General features: G+C 36.7%; 1 protein-coding gene across 3 annotated transcripts in view; it reads left to right on the top strand.

The window, feature by feature from the left end:
* The window catches only part of LOC150109008 (inactive dipeptidyl peptidase 10-like), a 958,620-nt gene that overhangs the window by 837,538 nt on the left and 98,125 nt on the right, over window positions 1-22,957 (top strand). For all 3 annotated transcript variants that reach the window (XM_090405008.1, XM_090405015.1, XM_090404998.1), the window contains exons 13-14: window positions 3,598-3,677; window positions 16,875-17,104. In XM_090405008.1, the coding sequence (XP_090261134.1) occupies window positions 3,598-3,677; window positions 16,875-17,104 (310 nt within the window). The remainder of the gene's footprint in view (window positions 1-3,597; window positions 3,678-16,874; window positions 17,105-22,957) is intronic.

The raw sequence follows: 22,957 nt of genomic DNA, 5'->3' as shown, positions 1-22,957 counted from the left end.
TATAAGTCCTTTCGCCCATCGAACTCATTCCACACATCCACAAATTCCACACCACTCTCCATGCATAACCCACGCATAAAGTCATTGGCAATTATGGCCCTCCTTCTAAACACTTCGCTGTCATACCGCGGTAAGATACTCACCATCCTAACTCTCTCACTCTTCTCTTTTGCTACCTCAAACAACTCCCTCACATCCTCTATCATTTCCATTTTGTCCTGTTTCAAATCATTCGTTCCTGCCACGATTATCAACTCTTTCACCCTCTGTTTTTGCAGTCGAATAGATTCGCTGACGTCCTTTATGATCGCACCCGGCTGGTACGACTTCGTTAAACTCTCAATTATTACGCCTCTTAATAGCGAATCCCCATACAGCACTCGCTCCTTCATTTTATTGACGTTTGCAAACATTCTATTATTTGCCGTCACAGATTTCCGCCGGTTATTTGTCGGTACGTTCAACACACATTTTTCCATACGCTTCAGTTGTCTTTTAGCTCTGTGTATGGCACCATTCAAACGGGCAATTTTGCTACTCGCATTTATCTCACCATTTTCATTATCGATCAAATCATCCATTCTTTCTGTGTTTCTGCCTTCAATTACATTTTCGGCGACGCTCTCACACCTATCTGGCACTACCACGCAATTCTCTAGCACACCGCCATTTTCTACATTCTAACTATCGTTCACGATATCGCTCTCGAAACACGCTTGAAGTCCTCATTCTCTTTACAATTTTTACACATATTAACTCCACTATCACTTTCTAACCAGACTCCCACCGCTCTTCCCACCGTGTTCGTGTACAAGGTGAAATTGCAAGTGCTGATGAAAAAGCAGCAGCTAGTTTTCCTTTTGAATTGCAACAGATCATTGAAGAAGGAAATTATACCGATGATCAGATATTTATTGCTGACAAAATAGGCTTATTATGGAAAAAAATGCCCACTAAAACATTTTTAGCAAAAAATGAAAAATCACAGCCTTGCTACAAGGTTTCGAAGGAGCGTGTAACACTCTTACTATGTGAAAATGCTTCTGTAGATTACAAGATGAAGCCTCTCTTTATTTATCGTTCACAAAATCCTTGCCCGCTTAGAAGTTTAGATAAAAATTTTCTCCCTGTTAATTGGAGATTCAATAGAAAAGCTTGGATGACAAAAACTATTTTTGAGGATTGGTTTAAAAACTGTTTTTATCCTGAAGCTGAAAGGTACTGCAAGTCATTAACTCTTGATTTTAAAATCTTGTTGATATTAGATAATGCACCTAGTCATCCAACAGCACTGAATGATTTGTGCGAAAATGTAAAAGTTATTTATTTACCACCTAATACCACTTCCATCATCCAGCCAATGGATCAAGGTGTAATTGCATCCTTTAAGGCATATTACCTACGAAGAACTTTTTCACAAGCAATAGAAAAGATTACAGGAGATGAAGCTATGACTTTGACAGAATTCTGGAAGGCATTCGATATCAAAAATTGCATTGAAAATGTCAAGGAAGAGCATGGAGTGAAGTAACGTCTAGCAACCTGAGAGCATCATGGCAAAAGATTATTCCCCATTGTGCAAATGATTTTAAAGGATTTGAAAATGAAATAACCCATGTTATCAATGACATAACTAAGCTTGGCTTCGATCCAGGACTAAAAGAAATTGAAAAAGGTGATGTTCAGAACCTGCTTCAGTCACATGATAATGAGCTGGATGATGAAGACCTAATTAACCTCGAGAGAGAGAGAGAACTTGCTTACTATGTTCAAATCGATGATAATGACGAACAAATTGATGTGCCACCGAAGGAATTTGCCCTCAAAGAAATGGACAAAATGTTTAGAATTGCTGAAAATTTTAAAGAAAAAATCTTGAATGGCGATCCTAATCTCAAACGATCAATGAAAGTTCGTCAGGAAATTTAAAATTCCATCCGTTGCTACCGAGTTTTATATGAAGAAAAAAGAAAAAAAAAATCCACCAGACAACTCTACACCAATTTTTATCCAAGAAAGAATAATTCTATGTACTGTATGTACTCCTTATATATAAATAAAGATTAAAGAATAATGTTATTTTTCTAAATGAACCTTCATTTTTTACTTAACAAGTTTAACACATTTCTTTTTTACTTCATATATAAAATTTAATTAATAGATTTGAAAAATCCTTGGCAATGATCACCCATTTTACACGCATTATTTATCCCGATTATTGCAGATTCAATTATTGCGGTATTTTTCGTGGCAACAATAACTGCGATAATCAAGGTATTCATGTATATATATGTGTATATACTCCAGATGATGAATGACCTTAATGTGAAGGTCAAAACATCAGGAAATGAAAGTAATTTTTGCTAACATGGTTGTGGTCTCCATAATTTACCAAAATGAATGCTGATCACCCTGAAACATTAAAGGAAAGGATTCTCATCCAGATTCCCCTTTTACCATCCTTTACCTAGCCATTCTCGATCTCATATTCTTTGGCACTACAGTGGTTCCAGACATGATGACTTCTGTGATTTCTTCTCCTTTTTCCATGATCCTGAACACCTGCTCTGACTAAACAACCAAAATAATTCAATTTTTTTATGTGATTACTACTCATAAAAGGTTGAGTACATTAACCCACTCTCAGTACATTAGTACTGAGAGTGGGTTAATAGTAGTTGTCCCTCAAAAACTCATGAAACTAATCTTCTTAACTTCCAGTTGCTATCTCATCATCCCAGTCTATATTGCCATAGTTAAAATCATCCATAATAATCATCCTTTTCTTATTTGCTTTGCTAATTTGATTATACATTTCATAGTCACTGCCATCCACATTACCAGGTCTATAACAACATCCAACTAAGTATTTCATTCTATTCACCTCAGAATCACTGGCACTATTTCTCTCTCTCTCTCACTCTTGCAGCTCTACTTTGTATGGACATAACTCTTTCTCTATCATTAATAGCACTCACCCTTCCTTTTTACTCTTTTTATCCTCACAAAACACATCATACCTCTTCTGTCTCTATTCCTGTCAGGATGTCATCCTCATCCAACCATGTCTCACTTATTCCAACAATTTTTGGATGAACAGATGCAATTATTGCAACCTTTTCATTTGCCTTGTTTCTTACACTAATAGCATGTGTATACAAACACAGCAGCTTATTCCTCAATCTATATATCTAGTTTCACTGACACCTCTTATTTGATGTGACTTCTCCATGCTTAACTCGAGCCATTACTATGAATTGATTCATATTATTGTAAGAAGGAATTTTGTGCAATAATTAATTTTCTTAATGTATAGTAATGTAGTGTTTAAAACTAGAAAAATTTTATTTCATTTTTCTCATTTGCAAAATTCTTCTGTTTTGAAATTGCATAAAAAAGAAGTTTACATAAGTGGTCTCTCATTATCTAATAACTTTAGTCTTTTAATAACTGAATCTAGTGGAATGAAGGAAAGGAATAATAAATTCCTTGAAATATTCCCATCTCAAGCATGCTAATATATGTAAAAGTATTTGACAGTTTTCTGTTTATATTTTTAAAAAAAATTATAATTATGCTATTTTTTTTATATTACAGACAAAAGTGGTAGGATTCCTTACCGATGGAAAATATGATGTTACTAAAATTTTGACTTACCACAAAGGAACCAGTAATGTGTAAGCACAGCTCTTTATTTTAAAAATTTGGTAAACATACTATGCTTCAAGAAGGGTTCTCTCTCTCTCTCTCTCTCACACACACACACACACACACACAGCATTGTTAAAGTTATGACATTGGTTAAATACAAAACCGGAATTTGTATTGGGACCAGAGATACAATAGTCTACAAAATACTCTCATGAAATCCAGAAGAATGAGTTGTAATGCATCTGAGGGCTTTCAGAGTGGCCTAATGATTACTCCTACTTTGACTGAAAAACTGGATCGTCAGGTGAAATGTTAGTGTTTTGAAAAGATTAGAGACCAGTGGTAAAAATGTTCTAGATCAAAAAAACAGTCTAAAAGAGTGAGGAACTTTATGAAATGGGACTATTAATGGAAATAATATTGAGTAGAGAGGACAGACATAAACATTAATTCTAATAACACATGCAGAGAAATAATTAAACAAGGCACTTTAAATTTACTCAAAAATGCCCCCCTTCCCCAACATTATTGATCTCTTTAATTTTGCCATCCAAAGTGGTTACTTCTCTTGGAAGGATAGTTTTTATAAGCAGTAGAAGATACATACATCAATGGGTTCTCCTCTCTCTCTCTCTCCCTACCCCTTCTCTGGCCAATTTCTGTATGGAGCATTTTGAAAAACTTGCTCTTGGTACTACCATTCTCAAACCTTCTATTTGGCCACATGGCTCAGACACATTAGACTCTTTCCCCCCTCTACCTCAACAGCCAGTACCCCAGAATCCAGTTCACTATAAAAAAAAAATAACAATAGTCTGCCTTAGATACTCACACATCTGCCCAGTGGAGCCCTTTCTTTCTCAGTTTACAGGAAACCCACACATAAAGTTTTCTATCATCTTCCCTTCCAACAATATGGTGTCATTAAAACTATTGTCAAGAGAGCCTCCCATCCTCTGTTCTACCCAGGTTACAGCTGGACTCTCCTTTATCCTCTTTATTGGACCTTCCTATCAAATGTTCACAGTGCCAAACAGATCAACAAATTATCTGTTCTCCCATATCCTTGCATCTTTTCTTAGAATAGGTGGCACTGATAGTGCACAAAGATGGATGTAAAGAACTGTTAAAAAAAGATAAGTATTAGTAGTAAGGTAAGATACTGTTGTTTATTTCATGACAATACTGGTTTTTTAGTTTGCTCTATTCAAATTGATGATTTTTTTGTATGATTGTCTGGTATTGTGTTAGGATTTTACTGCCTCAGTATTGTCTTCATGCATTGATTGTATTCAACATAGTGGCCATCAGCTTTAGTGCTATACCTAGTCTCCCCCACCACCATTTAAAGACTATGTTATTCATAGCATAGTTGATGATTTTGTAGCTTGTTGTGCCTGCAGTATGTATACATCTCATTGTTTAAAAATGTGGCAGGTACAAAATGGGAATGTGTATGTGCATGAAATGTAGACAGTGGAAGGCACTAGGAGACATAAGTGTCTCGATTTCAGGATTTAGTAGCAGTGAATATGATGCTTTGGAAATGGGTGAGTTTCATTTTGTGGATTCTAGTAGTATGTTGGAGGGTGGAAAGAATGTTAAAGACACCCACCCACACACACATGGATTTAGCCTCTGGCAGTTTAGCAGAGCAGACAGAGATGGTTTGTCTGATGGCCATGATTGTGTGTGCAAATGTAAATTGAAAGAAAAATGTGTGGAGAGAGAAATAGAACTGCTGAGAAAGGAGATGAAAGGAATTAAGTCTGAGTTGAGGATGGTGAATGAAGATCTTGGGAGGATAGATAGTGTAAGAGAATGGCATCAGGAAGGAAGGCGAGAGAATGGGAAAGACAGGTGACAAGAGCAAATTTCAGAAAGCTGAGAGAGTGTGTGAAAACAAGGGATAGAGAGAGAGATGAGGAGGAGCGGTGAAAGTGGGAGAGAAATGAGAGAGAGAGATTGGAAGCTGTAACAGTCAGGGCCAGTGAGAGAAGGGGTGAACAAATCTGTTTGGAGTGCTATGAATGGAGATTCAATGATTCGGGGTGTGCAGAGTAGAGTGCCAGAGGAGTGCTTACCTGGTGGAACAATAGAGAATGTGGCAATGGCAGTGAAGAGGGGAAAAAGTGTAGAGGAGATGATAGTCATTGTTGGGATGGATGACCTGAGAGGTAGTGTGAATCATGTAGCGCATGATTTGAAGTTGATAGAGATAGTGAGCACATTACCCTGGTGTGATAATGCGGAGTGGAGGAGAAGAGTAGTGGTGACGAATGAGATGATAGCAAGTATGTATAGGGAAAGAGGTCTGGAATATGTGGATGCATGGAGTGCTTTTGAGGATAGAAGAGAGCTGTGTGCAAGAGATGAATTATATTGAATGCAGAAAGACGCTGGTATTGAGAGAGAGAGAGAGACTATTGTTTTCTAGTCGAGTGTGTTGGGACTGGGAAACTAGAATTGCCCAGGTGGAATATTGCAAGAATGGCTTCATATGGGGATAGTGGCTTGAGAAATGAGGGTTGTATACACTATATTACAGAGCCAGGTAGAGTATGAGGTGAGTAATAATGCCTATAAGAATACTGGCAATACACTGGTTTTTCTGTATATAAATGCTAAGAACATTAGGAATAAAGATGTTGGAAGATTTTTTCACTTGGTTAGACTATAATAAATTTAGTTTAATCCTTTATCTAAGTGTAAGCAAACAAAGTTTGTGCCTGAAGTGTCTTCAGGACTGAGGCAACTCATGGTAAAGGTGGCCCAAGCCCCAATCACTACTTGTCTTAGTATCTCCCATAATGCAAAGCACATCTCCTTGCAGACATGTATAACGCTATGCATTAAGGTAAGGGCCACTACCCAGACTGGTTTTGACCTTTATTGAGGTCTCATCAGTGGGAGCCAGACCCAGCGGTGGTGATAATAAGGTGGACGCAATGGAGACACGTAGTGATGATTGCTTGGTCCGCCTTTACCACGAGTTGCCTCAGTCCTGAAGACTCTTCAGACACAAACTTTGTTTGCTTACACTTGGATAAAGGATTAAACTAAATTTATTATAGTCTAACCAAGTGAGAAAAAACTTCCAACATCTTTCTCTAAATCCAGAATAATTTAATAATTAGGCGAGACACCTTATGGCAACTCGTGTAGGTAAATATGGCCTCTCCATTGCTTCCAGGTCTGGCTCCCACTGATGAGACCTCAATAAAGGTCAAAACCGGTCTGGGTAGTGGCTCTTCCCTTAATGCATAGCATAATACATTTCTGCAAGGAGATGTGCTTTGCATAATGGGAGATACTAAGACAAGTAATTCTCGTAGAAAGGCTTATACGTTGGTCATACATGATTATTAATTAACTTAAGGAATTCACAACGTACACTAGAATATAAATTAAATTAAACTTTAATATATATTTCCAATATTTCGGCAACGTCATGTTACCATCTTCAAAGGAACTTAAAATAAAGACACGTCCACACAGGCACTACACACAGTAAATGAGGACGAAGCGAGGAAGCTATTGTTTCTCCTAAAAGTCCTGATGGTGTCCCCTAGTGGACTATGTAGGTATTCTTGGCCGTTGGGCTGAAGGTCTCCTGACGTACGTCTTCCAAAGTTGGTGCAGTCTCATGCAACCAAATTTGTTGAGGTTTGGCATGTTTCTTAGGGCTGAGGCTGATTCTATGAAAAGTCTTTCAAATTTGAACTTGCTACAGTGTATTATTGTGGCTTTCTTCCACCCTATTCTGTGGCGTGTATCCAGAGCATAGTCTGCAAGACTAGAGTGGCTATACTGGTGAAAACGGATGTAGTCCTTGTGTTCTGATATTCGCTATCCTGCCTGTTTTGCCAAAGTAGGACAGCTTACAGCTGCAAGGGACCTGCTATACACCAGGTAGGTCTAGGGGAAGTGGTTGGTCTTTAGTGGAGTGGATAAGGGATGCCAATTTTCTATATGGTCTGTAACAAGAGGTCAAGTCATGTTTTTTTAAGATTTTGGTAATTTTTTTGAAATATTGAAACCAGTAAACCACAGTCCTCCCCCCCCCCTTCACAACAAGGATTACTCAAAATCCGTCACCATTCCCTACATCTGAGGCACCTCGTAAAAAATTACCAAAATCTTAAAAAAACATGACTTGACCTCTTGTTACAGACCATATAGAAAATTGGCATCCCTTATCTGCTCCATTAAAGACCAACCACTTCCCCTAGACCTACCTAGTGTATACCAGGTCCCTTGCAGCTGTAAGCTGTCCTATTTTGGACAAACAGGGAGGACAGCGAATATCAGAATTTCAGAATACAAGGACTACATCCGTTTTCACCAGTATAGCCACTCTAGTCTTGCAGACTATGCTCTGGATACACGCCACAGAATAGGGTGGAAGAAAGCCACAATAATACACTGTAGCAAGTTCAAATTTGAAAGACTTTTCATGGAATCAGCTTCAGCCCTAAGGAACATGCCAAACCTCAACAAATTTGGTTGCATGAGACTGCCCCAACTTTGGAAGACGTACGTCAGGAGACCTTCAGCCCAACGGCCAAGAATACCTACATAGTCCACTAGGGGACACCATCAGGACTTTTAGGAGAAACAATAGCTTCCTCGCTTCGTCCTCATTTACTGTGTGTAGTGCCTGCATGCACGTGTCTTTATTTTAAGTTCCTTTGAAGATGGCAACGTGATGTTGCCAAAATATTGGAAATATATATTAAAGTTGAATTTAATTTATATTCTTGTGTATGTTGTGAATTCCTTAAGTTAATTAATAATCACTAAGACAAGTAGTGATGAGATCTTGGTCCACCTTTACCACGAGTTGCCTCAGTCCTGAAGACACTTCAGGCACAAACTTTGTTTACTTACACTTGGATAAAGGATTAAACTAAATTTATTATTAACAATAAAGGGAATGAGTTTGTGGCATTGATTGACTCAGTATCTTCAAAGGTTGTTGGCATAAATGAAACTTGGTTAACTGTAGAGGATGGTCTAACAAGAATCAAAGAAATATATATCTTCGATAAAAATCAAAGGATATAGCATATTTTGGTATGATAAGAGATGAATTGTGCACTCTCAGAGTGGAGAATCTTAGGGGAAATAACACCAATGGCTTTGGGAGTATATGGTGTGAGATAGATGTTTACAAGACAAGATATTTAGTAGGATGTTGCTATAGGTGGTGATGAGCAGGAAATGTTAGGCAAATTAGTTTGACAGTTGCAAAGCAAGCAAGCAATCATTATGGGGGATTTCAACTATATTGATATAAGCTGAGCAGAGGATATAGCATGCAGTAATAAAGGAACTGAATTTTTGGATGTCTTGAGGGAAAACTGTCTTAAGCAGCATCTAATGGAGGGAACACGAGAATCAAGAGTTTTTTTATTTGATCATAGCATCAGATGATCTGATTGTGACTGAGATGACATACTTGCTCCCTGTTGATGAGAGTAACCATGTAGTCCTGACGTGGAGGATAAATAGGCATGTTGAGTTATAAGGAAGGTGACTATCATAGATTTAGAAACCAGCTTGAAGCAGTACAGTGGATGAAAGAATTTTAAGAAAGAAGGGTCATTAATGCATGGGAGATACTTAAGAAAAAAATTTTGATAGCAATGACAAGTGAAAAAGATACTTCAAGAGAAAAAGATAAAGCAATTTGGAGTCAAATATATGACAAATGGAATAAAAGGGCAATTGCAGTGGAAAAATGAGATTATGGAAGGCATGTAAAAAGAGGGGTAGAGACCAGTTGCAATGAGGAATATGTGGTTCAGGAAAGTGACTAGTATTGTAAGGAGAGAGAAATTAGGATACGAGAAGAAACTGGCACTGCAATCCAAGAAGAATCTGAAGGAGTTTTTTGCTATGTGGCAAGTAGGAGGAAAAATAGTAGTGAGCAAATTACTTTGCTAGGTGGAGATGAGAATCGGGTGACCAAAGCAGATGACATAGTTGAGCTATTTAATGATCACTTTATTAAAGTGTTCCATCCTGGTACTTCAGGCTTTATTCCTGGAGGGATAATGACTGGTAAAGTGTTGTACATGAGTATGCTAATTGTCAACACGGCATAGGGATTACATGCAATTTCACCCTGTCTTTTAAGGGAATGTGCTATGAAACTGACTGTGCCATTAACTTGGCTGTTTAATGAAAGTCTTGAAATCAGGCTGCTTCCTAGAGAAGGGTAAGTTAGTACCATTGCATAAGGGTGAAGACTATAGGCCTGTTTGTATTTCTTCTCTAGTTATTAAAATTTTGGAGAAATTGGTAGAAACTTGTAAACAGAATTAGGCATATGAAGGTAATATTATTTATGCAGGCCAGCATGGATTTGTTAAAGGGCACTCTTGTTTTAGTAATCTGATTGCCTTTTACAATAGAGAAACAAGAGCAATGGATGAGGGTGAGTCATGCACTGTCATTTTTTTTGGGATTTTTCCAAGGCATTTGACAGGGTGCTACATGACAACTTAAATTTTAAGGTTGTATCATATGGGTTTGGATATAAGGTTAGGGGATTAGATTGGTGATTTGCTCTCTGATAGATATCAGAGAGTAGGAAGGTTACAATTGGAGTTCCACAGGTTTTGGTCCTGGGGCCATTACTTTTCAATCTTTATGTCAGTGATATTGTCACAGGACTACAGAGATATGTGTTGTTTGCAGATGATGTGAAGCATGGGAAAGTTATTATTAATACTGCTGATGTTCCTCAAGCTTTTCAGTAAATTGTTTTTGTTAGGATTACTATTAATTTTAACATTAATTATAATATTACATTGTCCTAATCATAATAATTTTAATAACATGTAACAAAACTGTCAGTTTTTTGGGAAAGACAACGTATACTATAATATTAATTAAAACCTTTAATTAATACTGCCTATATTTGCATTGCTTGGCTTGGACTGCACTGCATGGCTTGGACACACACTCCACAACTTCTTATCATACTTAAACAATCCAAATCCCAGGATCCAGTTTACCTTGGAAAAAGAAAATAACAATCTCCCTTTCCTAGACACTCTGATTACACGCCATTACACTATTATCAGTTCAGATAACAGTGCCCTTACTACAGAACTTAACCATATTCTTAACACCTTTGTAGCTAATGGCTACAACCCTCATAAAATCCAGAAAATATTAAAACCAATTAACCTCAACACCCCCCCCCCCCCACCTCTTCCATAACAGAGACTACTCTAAATCTATTATCATTCCTTATATTAGGGATACTTATGAAAAACTAACAAAAATCCTAAAAAAATGACGACAACTTGTTACAAACCATATAGAAAATTGGCATCTCTTATCCACTCCCCCAAGGACCAGCCACTTCGCCTAGACCTACCTGGAGTATACCAGGTCCCTGGTAGTTGCAAACTGTCGTACTACGGCCAAACAGGCAGGATAGCTAATATCAGGATATCTGAACATAAGGATCAAATCTGTTTCCACCAACACAGCCACTCAGGACTTGCTTGCCATGCTTTGGACACTCGTTACAAAATACGCTGGAAGAAAGCCACTTTACTGCACCTCAGCAAGTATAAATATGAGAGATTATTCCGAATCAACCTCAGCTCTAAAAAAACTCACCAAACCTCAACAAATTTGGATGCATGAGACTGCCACAAATATGGGAAGCTTGCATTCTTAGAACATCAGCCCAACAGCCAAGACTACTACCCAATTTAACCCTCTAGGTGGCACCTTTTAGGACTCTAGGACCTACTTCAGTTGTTATCTTCAGCCATATTTGTTTAGTGTTAGTGCGTGTGTGCACATATCATTATTTTTATGTTCCCTGAAGATGGTAATGTAACATTACCAAAATATAGGAAGTATTAATTAAACTTTTTAAATTAATATTATAGTATACATTGTCTTTCCCTAAAAATTGGCAGTTATGTATCACCAACGTATAATTTTATCTACAAGAAAATGTAACAAAATGTACCCTACACTCGTAATTTCTTTGAAAGATAATAAACTGTGTTAAAAAAAAAAATTATTTCACAGGCACCTCCATTGAGCCCTAAGACTCTCTGTGGGAGACTCAAACTATCAACACAGTATCTGTCATACCTCGCCTTGAAACCATTAATTGACAAAACACTCATAACTGATTCAGGCAACCAATTCCATTCATTCACCACTCTCCAAGCAAAAAATTCTAGTCCTCACACCATTGCTAACTATGCACTTACCCAACTACCAAGGATGACATCTTGTTCTTTGCCTCTAGAAAAGTGCTGAAACATTTTCCCTGCATCTTCTTCTTCAACCTTTTAGTTCTGTCCACTGATGGACAAAGGTCTTCCCCATGATTTTCCAGACCACTCGGTTTTCTACCTCTCCCATCCATCTCACTCCTGCAATTTGTTCCAGTTCATCCCTCCACCTTCTTCTTGGTCTTTCTCTGTCTTGCTCTATCCATTGGTCTCCACTCTGTTGTTTTTCTAGTCCATCTCCTGTCACTGCATCTGGCAATATGACCATCCCATCTCCACTTAGCCTGTTTAATGTATTTTACAATATCCATGACACCTGTTTGAGATCTTATCCAGATATTTGTCTTCTTATCTCTTAATGTTATTTTTAGCATACTTCTCTCCATACGATGTTGTGTTGTTTTCAGCATTTTGTTTAGTGCTTCTGTTAAAGTCCATGTTTCTCCTCCGTATGTTAGGACAGAAAGTATGCACTAGTCAAAAGCTTTCCTTTTTAGGCTCATAGGGATGTCACTTCTGCATATGTCTCTCATTTTCCCATAAGCCATCCATCCATCTAAGGTGAATTCTTCGTTCAATCTCTTTTCTTTGGCACTCCTCAAAGGATAACAATTGGCCCAAATATACATATGAAGTAACTTGTTCTATTTCATGGTTTTCAACTTTGACAGTTCTATGGTTTATGTATTTGTTCATCATTATTTTTGTTTTTTCTCTATTTATTTTCAATCCAATTACATTGGAAGCTTCATTTATCTGATTTAGCCTTTCTTCCAGATCTTCAAGATTATCTGCTATTAGGACAGTATCATCTGCAAATTTCAGATGATGCAGCCTTTCTCAATTTATGTTTATTCCTTTTGTTTCCCAATCAAGGCTTCTAAAGACTTCCTTTAGTGCAGCTGTAAATAATTTGGGAGATATGGTGTTGCCTTACCGGATGCCTTTTTGTATTGGGAACGTTTCACTGTTTTTATATAATTTAATTATAGAAGTTCAATTATTGTAAATATGTTTTAGTGTTTCAATATATAGTTTCTCAGTTCCCTGGGTTTCAAGAGCTTTTAGTGTTGTAGATGTTTTAACTGAATCAAATGCTTTTTTGTAGTCTATATAGGCCAGACATAAGGGTTTATTGTATTCAATTGATTTTTCAATGAGCTGTCTTAATGTGTGAATATGGTCCAAATTATTGTAATTATTTCTAAATACAGCTTGTTCACAGGATTTTATTCTATTATTTATAATTTTTGTGAAGACTTTATATATGGTGGGAAGTATAGGTCTGTAGTTTTTAATTTCTTCTTTATTGCCCTTTTTAAAAATTAATATTAGAAGTGAATTGTTCCAATTTTTTGGAATTTTTCTCTGTTTTAGACATTTATTAAAGCATTTAGTCAGCTGTTTGATGACAGGGCTTCCTCCCAGTTTTAAGAAGTCTACCATAATTCCATCTTCTCCTGGGGCCTTTCCATTCTTCATTTCTCACAGTGCCATTTCCATTTTTCCTGCATAAAACCTATAAAATCATTTAAATAACTGAAATGTTTCTATAATACTTCCTCTTTTTTGCCTATCTACCAAATTTGCAACCCACAAATCCTCAGTCTATATTCATAAACATTTCACAGACACCTCATCATCTTGGTCACTCACATCTGGATCGTCTCCACCACTTCCTCATCCACAAGAAATCCAGTGACCAGACCTGAGCGCAGTAATCCAGATATAGCCATATCAAGACTTTATAAAGAGGCATGATGCTCCCTTATCTCTGCTTGTTAGTGTGTTCTTCAATAACTAAGTAATTGTATGAGCTACACTGGCAACTTTAGCAATATGCCCTCTAGAATTCAACTCTCTTTCTACTGCTGTCCCCAAATCCATGGCTTCATCAATTTACTGGAATATGGTTCCCCGATGTGGTACACAGCTTGTAAACATGTATCTCAAAATCAATAAATTTACATTTTTCTGCATTAAATTGACATCCTTTATGTTTTGCCATAGGTGTCAGCCAATTTAAATCATCCTGCAATCTCTCTCTCTCTATATATATATATCAACTTGATACCCTACCCAACTTTGCATCATCTGCAAATAACTGAATATCTCCCTTCAAATCATTTACTATATCATTTATGTACAAATAAACAGTGGTGGTCCAAGCACAAAACTCTGCAACACAATGTTTTAACAAGAATAAAACTGATTTTGTGCATCAATTTATTACTATGGATGAGACTTGGATTCACCATTACATATCAGAATCCAAACAGCAGTCAAAACAGTGGACAGAAGCCGGTTGTACAGCGCCAAAGAAGACGAAGTCAGTTCCATCAGCAAGAAAGGTCATGGCATCGGTGTTTTGGGATGCTAAAGGCATTTTGTTTATTAATTATCTTGAAAAGTCTAAAACAATAACCAGGGAATAATATTTCAATTTTTTAACCACTAGACAAAAACATTTGTGAGAAAAGACGTGGTTTGCAAAAGAAAAAAAATTGCCTTTTATCAGGACAATGCGCCTGCCCACAAAAGTGTTTTGCCAATGGAGAAATTAAGGGATCTGCACTGAATTGTTGGAACCTCCTCCCTATTCCCCAGATTTGGCTCCCTCTGACTTCTATCTCTTCCCAAAACGAAAAACTCTTCCTCGCTGGTCAGCTTTTTTTTTTCCTTGAATCAAGAGGTGATTGCAGGCTGTAAAGGGATATTTTGCAGATCTTACTGAGAACCCACTACAGGGATGGGATAATGATGCTGGAGCATTGCTGGAATAAATGTAATAGTCTTAAGGGAGATTATATTGAAAAAATAAAAATAATTTTGAAATTATAAATTCATTTTTTTTGTTTGGCCGAGAACTTTTCAGACCACCCTCATATATCAATGAACTTATCTCTCTGACATCAAATTCTATTCATAGCTCTTTGCTAATGGCAGTACACTGCATTCCTCTTTTTCCTTCTCAAAATCTTGTAGTTCTCTGGTGATTCAGGCCGTAACCTTTATAATCACTACCTTAAACACTAATATCCTTGCCATTCTCAAGTGGGGTATGGATAATTTGGTGAATTTTAATGAAAATGCAGTCCTATCTGACTTCTCAGAAGAATGGCCATGCTTAACTCTCCCTCACTTTTCCCAATGTTCTGCTTGCCAAGCAGCCTATCTTGGCACAAACAGATCTATAGGTTTTTTCAGTATGCAAAAAAAACTTGGTATTCTTGTTTGTTCTAAACACTTCTGCTCAACTCCTGACCCTTCATAATCTCAAATCTGTCCCAATCTTAGATATTATTGATATTTTGGGTGGTGAACCTAGGACCTGCTTCTGATTTTGTGATTTAATTGTATTTAGAAGAGAGAGAGAGAGAGCAGTGTCCCCTCTTCCTTAATGACTCTCCCCAGTTACTTTCCCATATGCACTCTGTTACTGCAGAAAAATGTAAATTTATTGATTTTGGGAAGCTGTGTACCACATTAGGGACCATATTCTTTTCTATAAGTATTTCCAGCTTCATTGAGCTGGTCACTACCATTCCTCCACTTTTCTTTTATTAACATGAGCAGATTTAGTCATATGATCCATATACAGTTTTCAGTTACAAATTTATCAAACCAACTTTTCATTCTCCTCCTTCATTCTCTGTACTGCTGCTCTTTGGAATGCCTAGACCCAAACATGTCGTGAACAGCTCTCATTAAATGATTCAGTTAACTTCTGCACACAGGAAGTTCTGTTTGTGAGTACAAGTTGTTGGAAGTTTATTTTGCACTTGGTTAGACTATAATCAATTTAGTTTAATCCTTTATACAAGTGTAAGCAAACAAAGTTTGTGCCTGAAAATATCTTCAGGACTGAGGTAAGGTGGTACATCACTTGGCAACTCAGAGCAAAGGTGGACCCAGCTCTCAGCACTCATTGTCTCAGTATCTCCCATATCTCCCATAATGCAAAGCACATCTCCTTGCAGACATACTGCTATGCATTAAAGGAAGGGCCACTACCCAGACCGATTTCGACCTTTATTGAGGTCTTGTCAGTGGGAGGCAGATCCAGAGTGGTGATACTAAGGCAGAAGCAATGGAGAGGTCATATTTCCCTATACTTCCCTGGGTCTGCCTCCCACTGATGAGACATCAATAAAGGTCGAAACCAGTCTTGGTAGTGGCCCTTCCCTTAATGCATAGCAGTATACATGTCCGCAAGGAGATGTGCTTTGCATTATGGGAGATATGGAAGATACTGAGACAATGAGTGATAAGAGCTTGGTCCACCTTACCTCAGTCCTGAAGATATTTTCAGGTGCAAACTTTGTTTGCTTACACTTGGATAAAGGATTAAACTAAATTTATTATTGTGAGTACAAGCTTTCTTAGACAAAGGCGATCTCATTCCATATAATAGACTGTCTTAGGCCACAGTTATACTTCTTAGACAAGCAATGTTGGTTGTTTTTCCACTGATTAAACACCCAGGATATTTCACCTTTTGAGAAACCAGTCAGTTCTGCTGTTTTCAAAATCAAAGTTCCAGCCAGAAGGGCGCACACACACACACACACACACACATGCAATAAGACCTTCATGGAATTCTGAAAGAACCTTTGTTTTTCCCATTGTGATCAACACTATTGATGATTACTGACTAACAGCATTCTTAAATAGTTGTCTAGAACCAGAATTTATTACCTCTGAATGTTATTAATCTTTAATATTGCTCACCTATGAAATTTAGAATTAAAGTGTAATGCACTTTTATGCAGAAAAATTTCTCTTATTTAACAAAAATAAAAAAGCTTCGCAATTATAGTACTTTTTTTCTTATTGTTAAATTCTGATTGTAACGCTTAATAAGCAATCATTGCCTTATTTCATGACACTCTGAAAATATATGCATATATGTGATATTTATTGGAAGTGCTCTTTTTCTTCCTTTAGGTATTATTTATCCACTAGAGAGAACAGACCTGGAGAAAGACACCTGTATTCTATATCAGATCGAAAAATTAGATTTGGAAGTATAAAAAAGTGTTTAACTTGCAATGAAGGTGACACGTGCCTCTATAACAATGCCATATTTAATCCAACTTCTGAGTATTATGTTTTTGAATGTTTAGGTCCAGGCATTCCAAAAGTAGAAATTCGTTCTGTTTATAATGACACTCATAGTAAGTACTATGTATTTTAAAAGAATTATTATTTTTTTTTACAAAAATACATATGTGATGAATTACGTGATTTTTATCCGTTTGAGACAGGGATAAATTAGTAGAATTGGAAAAAATCCTTGCTAGGATCAAATAAAAAAAAAATCAGGTATAGAGCTAAGCATTGCTCGTGATGACATCATCATGAGCAGTAAGGAATGAAAACGCATTCGTATATACTCTTATTTACTGGAAAAACAGCTTTAGTGTGACTAACATACTAGGGTGTGTGAGAAGTTCTCGGCCTCAACCATAGATGGCAAAACTATCGGTGAGATTTTTTTTTCTACGTTGGTACATCTGTCATAACCATTCATGTGAAATTGCAAGTCATTCTATCAAGTAGTTTGTTTTATACAGCTGTCTGAATCAAAACTGTTGTCTGTATCCCTTGAAATGGATAAAATTGAGTATTGTGTGGTTATAAAATTCTTTGTAAAAGAAAGTTTAACTCCAAAAGAAATTGATTCATAGTTCATAAAAGTTTATGGACACTCTTCTCCTTCATTTTCGACAATTAAGAAATGGGCTGCAGAGTTTAAACATGGCTGTACCAGCCTTGAAGATGATCCATGTGAAGGATGTCCAAAAAGGGTAACAACACCAGAAATCATTGATCAAGTGCACGATATAGTATTGGATGACCAGCGAATCAAAGTGTGTGAAATTAATGAGACAAAATAGGCATTTCAAATGAAACTGTAGAATATATTTTGCATGAAGAATTGCATATGAAAAGCTTTGCGCAAGATGGGTGCCATGCTTGCCACCAGTTCAAAAATGCACTCGCATGAAAATCTCTGAACAGTGCGTGGAGCATTTTAACAAGAATAAAACTGATTTTTTGCTTTAATTTTTTACTATGGATGAGACTTGGATTCACCATTACAAACCAGAATCCAAACAGCAGTCAAGCCAGTGGACAGAAGCCAGTTGTTCAGAGCCAAAGAAGACAAAGTCAGTTCCACCAGCATGAAAGGTCATGCCATGCAGATGATGCAAAGTTGGGAGGAGTTATGAGAAGTAGAGCAGATGTTGTAGCATTGCAAGAGGACCTAAATAGGCTGTCTGAATGGGTAAGGGTATGGGGATGTCATCTTTAATGTTACAAAGTGTAAGGTTTTAAAATTTGGGAAGCGAAGATGAGATGCAGAGTATAGGATTGGTGGGGATATTTTGGAGGAGATGAAGGATTTGGAGGTTGTGGTGGATAGAAACTTGAAATTTCATGGACATTTTGCTAAAATTGTGAGGCTAACATGCCAGATTATGGGAATGATGCAGAGCACATTGACATGCAGAAGTAAGGATGTTTTTATTCCATTACAGGTAGTCCTCGACTTACGACAGCCAAAAATTATTATTAAAAATTCTCTAATTTAACTTTGCTGCCAGCATATACATACATATTTGCGAGAGCAGATTTTTAACGTAGATGAAACTGGAGTGCAAAGTATACCCTATTTGATCACAAAAGAAACGAAGAAATTATGAAAGAATTAAACCAAGAACCAGTAATAGAAAAAAATTAAAAAATATAAACATAAATGGATGGAACACGTTCAAAGAATGAAAACAGAAAGATTACCAAAACAAGCCTTAAAGTACAAGCCATTAGGAAAAAGAAAACCAGGACGTCTTCTTAAACGATTCAACGATGATTTTTAAGACCGGAACAGGCCATGCTAGGTCTAAATCTTTGATATGTATGATGATGAAACTAGACTGTTCTGGAAAAAAATGCCAGAACGAACTGACATTCACTGAGAAGCTACATCGTCGCCTGGTTTTATGGCATTTAAAAATAGGATTATTCTTCTTCTTGGAGGAAATGCTGCTGGTTTTAAATTAAAACCATTTTTTTGTTGACCGTTCACAAAACCCCAGAGCTTTGAAAAACATTGACAAGAATAAGTTTCCAGTTTACTACAGGAGTAATCCTAAGGCTTGGATGACGGTTGTTTTATTCGAAAACTAGTTCTTAAATTCGTTTATTCCAGAAGTACGCGCCTACTGTCTTAAAAAAAAAACATTCCTTTTAAAATTCTATTGCTGCTTGACATTCTCCAGGACATCCTCTTCACATCAGCAATTTGAATGAAAATGATGATGAATGTGATGTATCTACCTCCTAATACAACAGCTGTGATTCAACCTATGGATCAAGGTTCGATTGCTACATTCAAGACATATTATCTGAAAACTACATTTTCTCAAGTAATAACAGCAATGGACAACAATGCTATAACATTATGGGATTTTTTTGAAAAAATTACGATATTAGCCAACGTATCCAGAACATTGGAACTTCATGGAAGAAAATATCGGAACACTGTACATGAGGAATTTGGAAGAAGTTACTACTGCAGGATACACTCAAAGAGTACAGTGAGCATAGTATGTTAGAACAAATTGGTGAAGAAATCGATGAAATTGCAAGAAAGCTGGATCTAGAAATCAATATTACTGATATAGAAGAATTTAGCAGATCACAAAGAAGATGAACTGACTGATCAAGACTTGATTTTCCAAAATGAAAGAATTGTAAAAGAAGAAAGAAATAATGAGGAAGATGAAGAAGAGAAATCGTTAAAAATATTTACTGTAAAAGGATTAGCTGAACTATTTTCTAAACTAAATCAAGGACTTCAGCTACTCAAAAATATGGATCAAGACACTGAGTGCTTCGCCAAAGTCGAAAAGCAAATTCAAGAAACAGTCAGATGTTATTGCAAAATATATGAAGAAGAAAAACCCAATAAACAACATTAACCAATTTTCTGATTAAAAAAGCTATTCCCGATCTTGAGAAATAACCATATCGTCCAAATGAGTGACAGTTACTCACCTGTTTAATTAAACACACCGTTAATAAGTTTTTTTGTTTATGTTTATGTTAACTAATATTTAAAGGAATTTCAAATTAAACTAAGTGTAACATTTTTGATATGTGGTTATGTATTTTTTTCTTTCTTAATATTGTATGTATATGTGCTAATAATAATTTATAAATGTTTATGTAAGTTTATACATGTTAGATCTTGAATGATGGTTCTATCAAGAATAGAACTGCTCTATTCAAGATTTAACAAGAGCAACCATATCAAGCAAAAGCACACTTGTATTCTTGGCAAAACAGACATAATATGTAAAAATGCAGATGTTAACTTTGCTTAAGAAGGGAATTAAAATATAAAGGAAGAAATTGAATCCTAAATTAAAATGAAATTGAAGAAGGAAATAAGTATTAGATTGTACTATGTTTAAAGTATTGTCTAAAATAGATGGAAATCTTAAACTTTTAAAAGCACCAATATTAAACTATGCCATGTATAAAATTGCATATTGTCTTGTGAACGAAAGTACAAAGGTTGCTGTGTGACCACTAAAGATGATGTAACGAACGGCGAGTAGGTATTCGTGGAAGGCGCTCGAATTTCGCATTCCCCAAAGAGAGCGATTTTCGTTCAGCGAGGAGGTGACAGCCAATTGGAAAGCGTCATACATAAGCTTGGAGTACAGAAGAGAGCGCTATAGAAAAGTTTAAAAACAAACTCATGGAGCTGGAGGCTCTCTCTTAGTTCCTTCTACGTTTTGGTTCCTGTGGTATTCTCCGGTCGTTTGTGCCCCCCCCCACATGCGTTACAGGCTCGTAGTTCCAAGGCAGGTCAGCATGGCTGATATTGTGATAAGATGGCATGGCGGCAACGTGTTTCTAGTTGCTGAGTGGCGCAAATCAAAGAATTTGAGCACGAGATGACGACATTGTTTTGAGTTTCGGCCATTGGTCTGGTTGTAACCAATGAGAAGGCAGCAAAGGATTCCCTTTGAAGATAATTTGTGTTAAAAGCAGCGTCACGAAAAGTTCGTAAGCCCAGATCAAACGAAGGAAAAAAAATCGGGACGAGCATGTGACTCCACGTGGCAGCAGATCACCGTAAAAGGGGACAAGCCATAACAAAGAACAGACGGAAGGATCGAGAAATCGTCTAACAAGGTGGTAACATACAAAATCTTCATTTTTGTATTATCTATTAGTGATGAGTGTGAAAAAATGGACAGAAATTAGAAAAGAAGATAGTGAGAATTTAGAGACAGTTTCATGTGTTAAGTTGATTGAATTGGACTGGTAGTCTACGTTCTTAGATTGTCTAAACCCTAGTTAATGTGTATGGGTCGTTAGTAGCACTAATTTAATTTGATATCAAGAACCATGTTTGTGAACCACTGCCAAGAACCACTGCCTTGCTTTACCTGTTTTTTAGTATTGATCTCGATTAGCTTTGAATATACGTGTTAGTCATATCGATCTAGTAGTCTGAAAGCATGAGAGCATGCAACACTTAGTTGAATGTAAATTGATCCTTGTTAGCAAGTTTTATTTAGAATTTGAACTAGTGTTTTATGATGAATGTGTACTTATTTAACCTAGAGATGTAAGATTAGAGTATTTTGATAATTAGAATGTTCCTTATTGTTTAGCTAGTAAATTAGAATTTTGATATGACATATCTTTGATGTGTGGAGGCTTAATGTATGTAATCTTGATAATTAATAAACATGTTTTTCCTATGTAGTCTGAGTCTGTCTGAGCATAGATGGAAATTACCACTCGCTAAAGTTCGAACCATGAATAAGAGGAAATTAAAGAAAGGTTAGGCCATGACTGCAATGTTGAAGTTTCTATAGGCACTTAATACTTTATTAAGATTAGGTAATACTTAAACTCTGGGAAGGTTTCTTTGTACAAGAATTCTTCTGTACTAGGACTCTGGCTGGCGCAGCTAAAATAAACAAATTTCGTCAGAGTTCCGAATGGAGAAGCGGCCCCAGAGAGATAGGTTAGAGATTTCAGGCTTAGTTGGTAAGACAGGGATTTAAGATAGAAAATTAACAAGAAAGTGATGCCACGCAGAAGTCAAAGAAAGAAAGAAAGAAGAAGAAGATATAACATACATTTTTACTGTGCATTTTAAGTTAAATAGAAACCTAATTTATGAAAATATTATAAGAGAAATCAAACAATTCAAAAATTAAAAAAAGTCCTCGACTTACGTCAGAATCGACTTACGATGGAGACGTTGGAATCTGTCATAAGTCAAGGACTACCTGTACAAGACTGATCAGGCTGCATGTGGTTTACTGTGCACGGATTTAGTCACCAGGTTTTCAAAAGGATCATGAGAAGTTGGAGAGAGTTCAGAGATGATTGACTAAGTTGGTATCTGATCTTTGAAATGTGGAATATGAGGTCAGATTGAGATAATGCAAATTGCAGAGCCTAGCGGATAGAAGGAAGTGGGGAAACATGATCTAGATGTATAAATTGGTAAGGATAATTACCAGGTTAGTGTGGATGAGATTTTTCATAGAATATCTGGGGACAGGGGGAGAACGAGAAGCCATTCCTGGAGGTTGTATAAGGTGGGTATGAGCAAGAGTGTGTGAGTAGATTTTTTGTATGGAGAGTGGTGAGTGATTGGAATGCATTACCTGAGAGTGTGGTGAGTTCAGGGACAGTGAATACCTTTAAGTCAAGGTACAATGAGCTGCACATGTGAGAGCGGGACCTCCCACGATGAGTCTCTTGGCTCCATGGAGGTCTGTCAATAATTATAAGCAAAGTATATAAATCTGCTAATATAAAGTATACATATTTACAAATGTCACTGCATATCAGTGTATAAATAAATGTGTTAGCACATTGATTCATTAGGTAAAAAGAACAGGGGGCTAAATTTTTTTTGTGTGAATATATTTAAATATGATTAGGTGAAGTGAATAGAAAGAAAGAATCAGAAATTCAGAATGTCT

Source organism: Typopeltis vanoorti, chromosome 2 (assembly GCF_054136105.1).
Source record: "Typopeltis vanoorti isolate ZY-2024b chromosome 2, IOZ_Tvanoo_1.0, whole genome shotgun sequence".
Classification (NCBI taxonomy): domain Eukaryota; kingdom Metazoa; phylum Arthropoda; class Arachnida; order Uropygi; family Thelyphonidae; genus Typopeltis; species Typopeltis vanoorti.
This window is presented reverse-complemented; position numbering and strand designations above follow the sequence as displayed.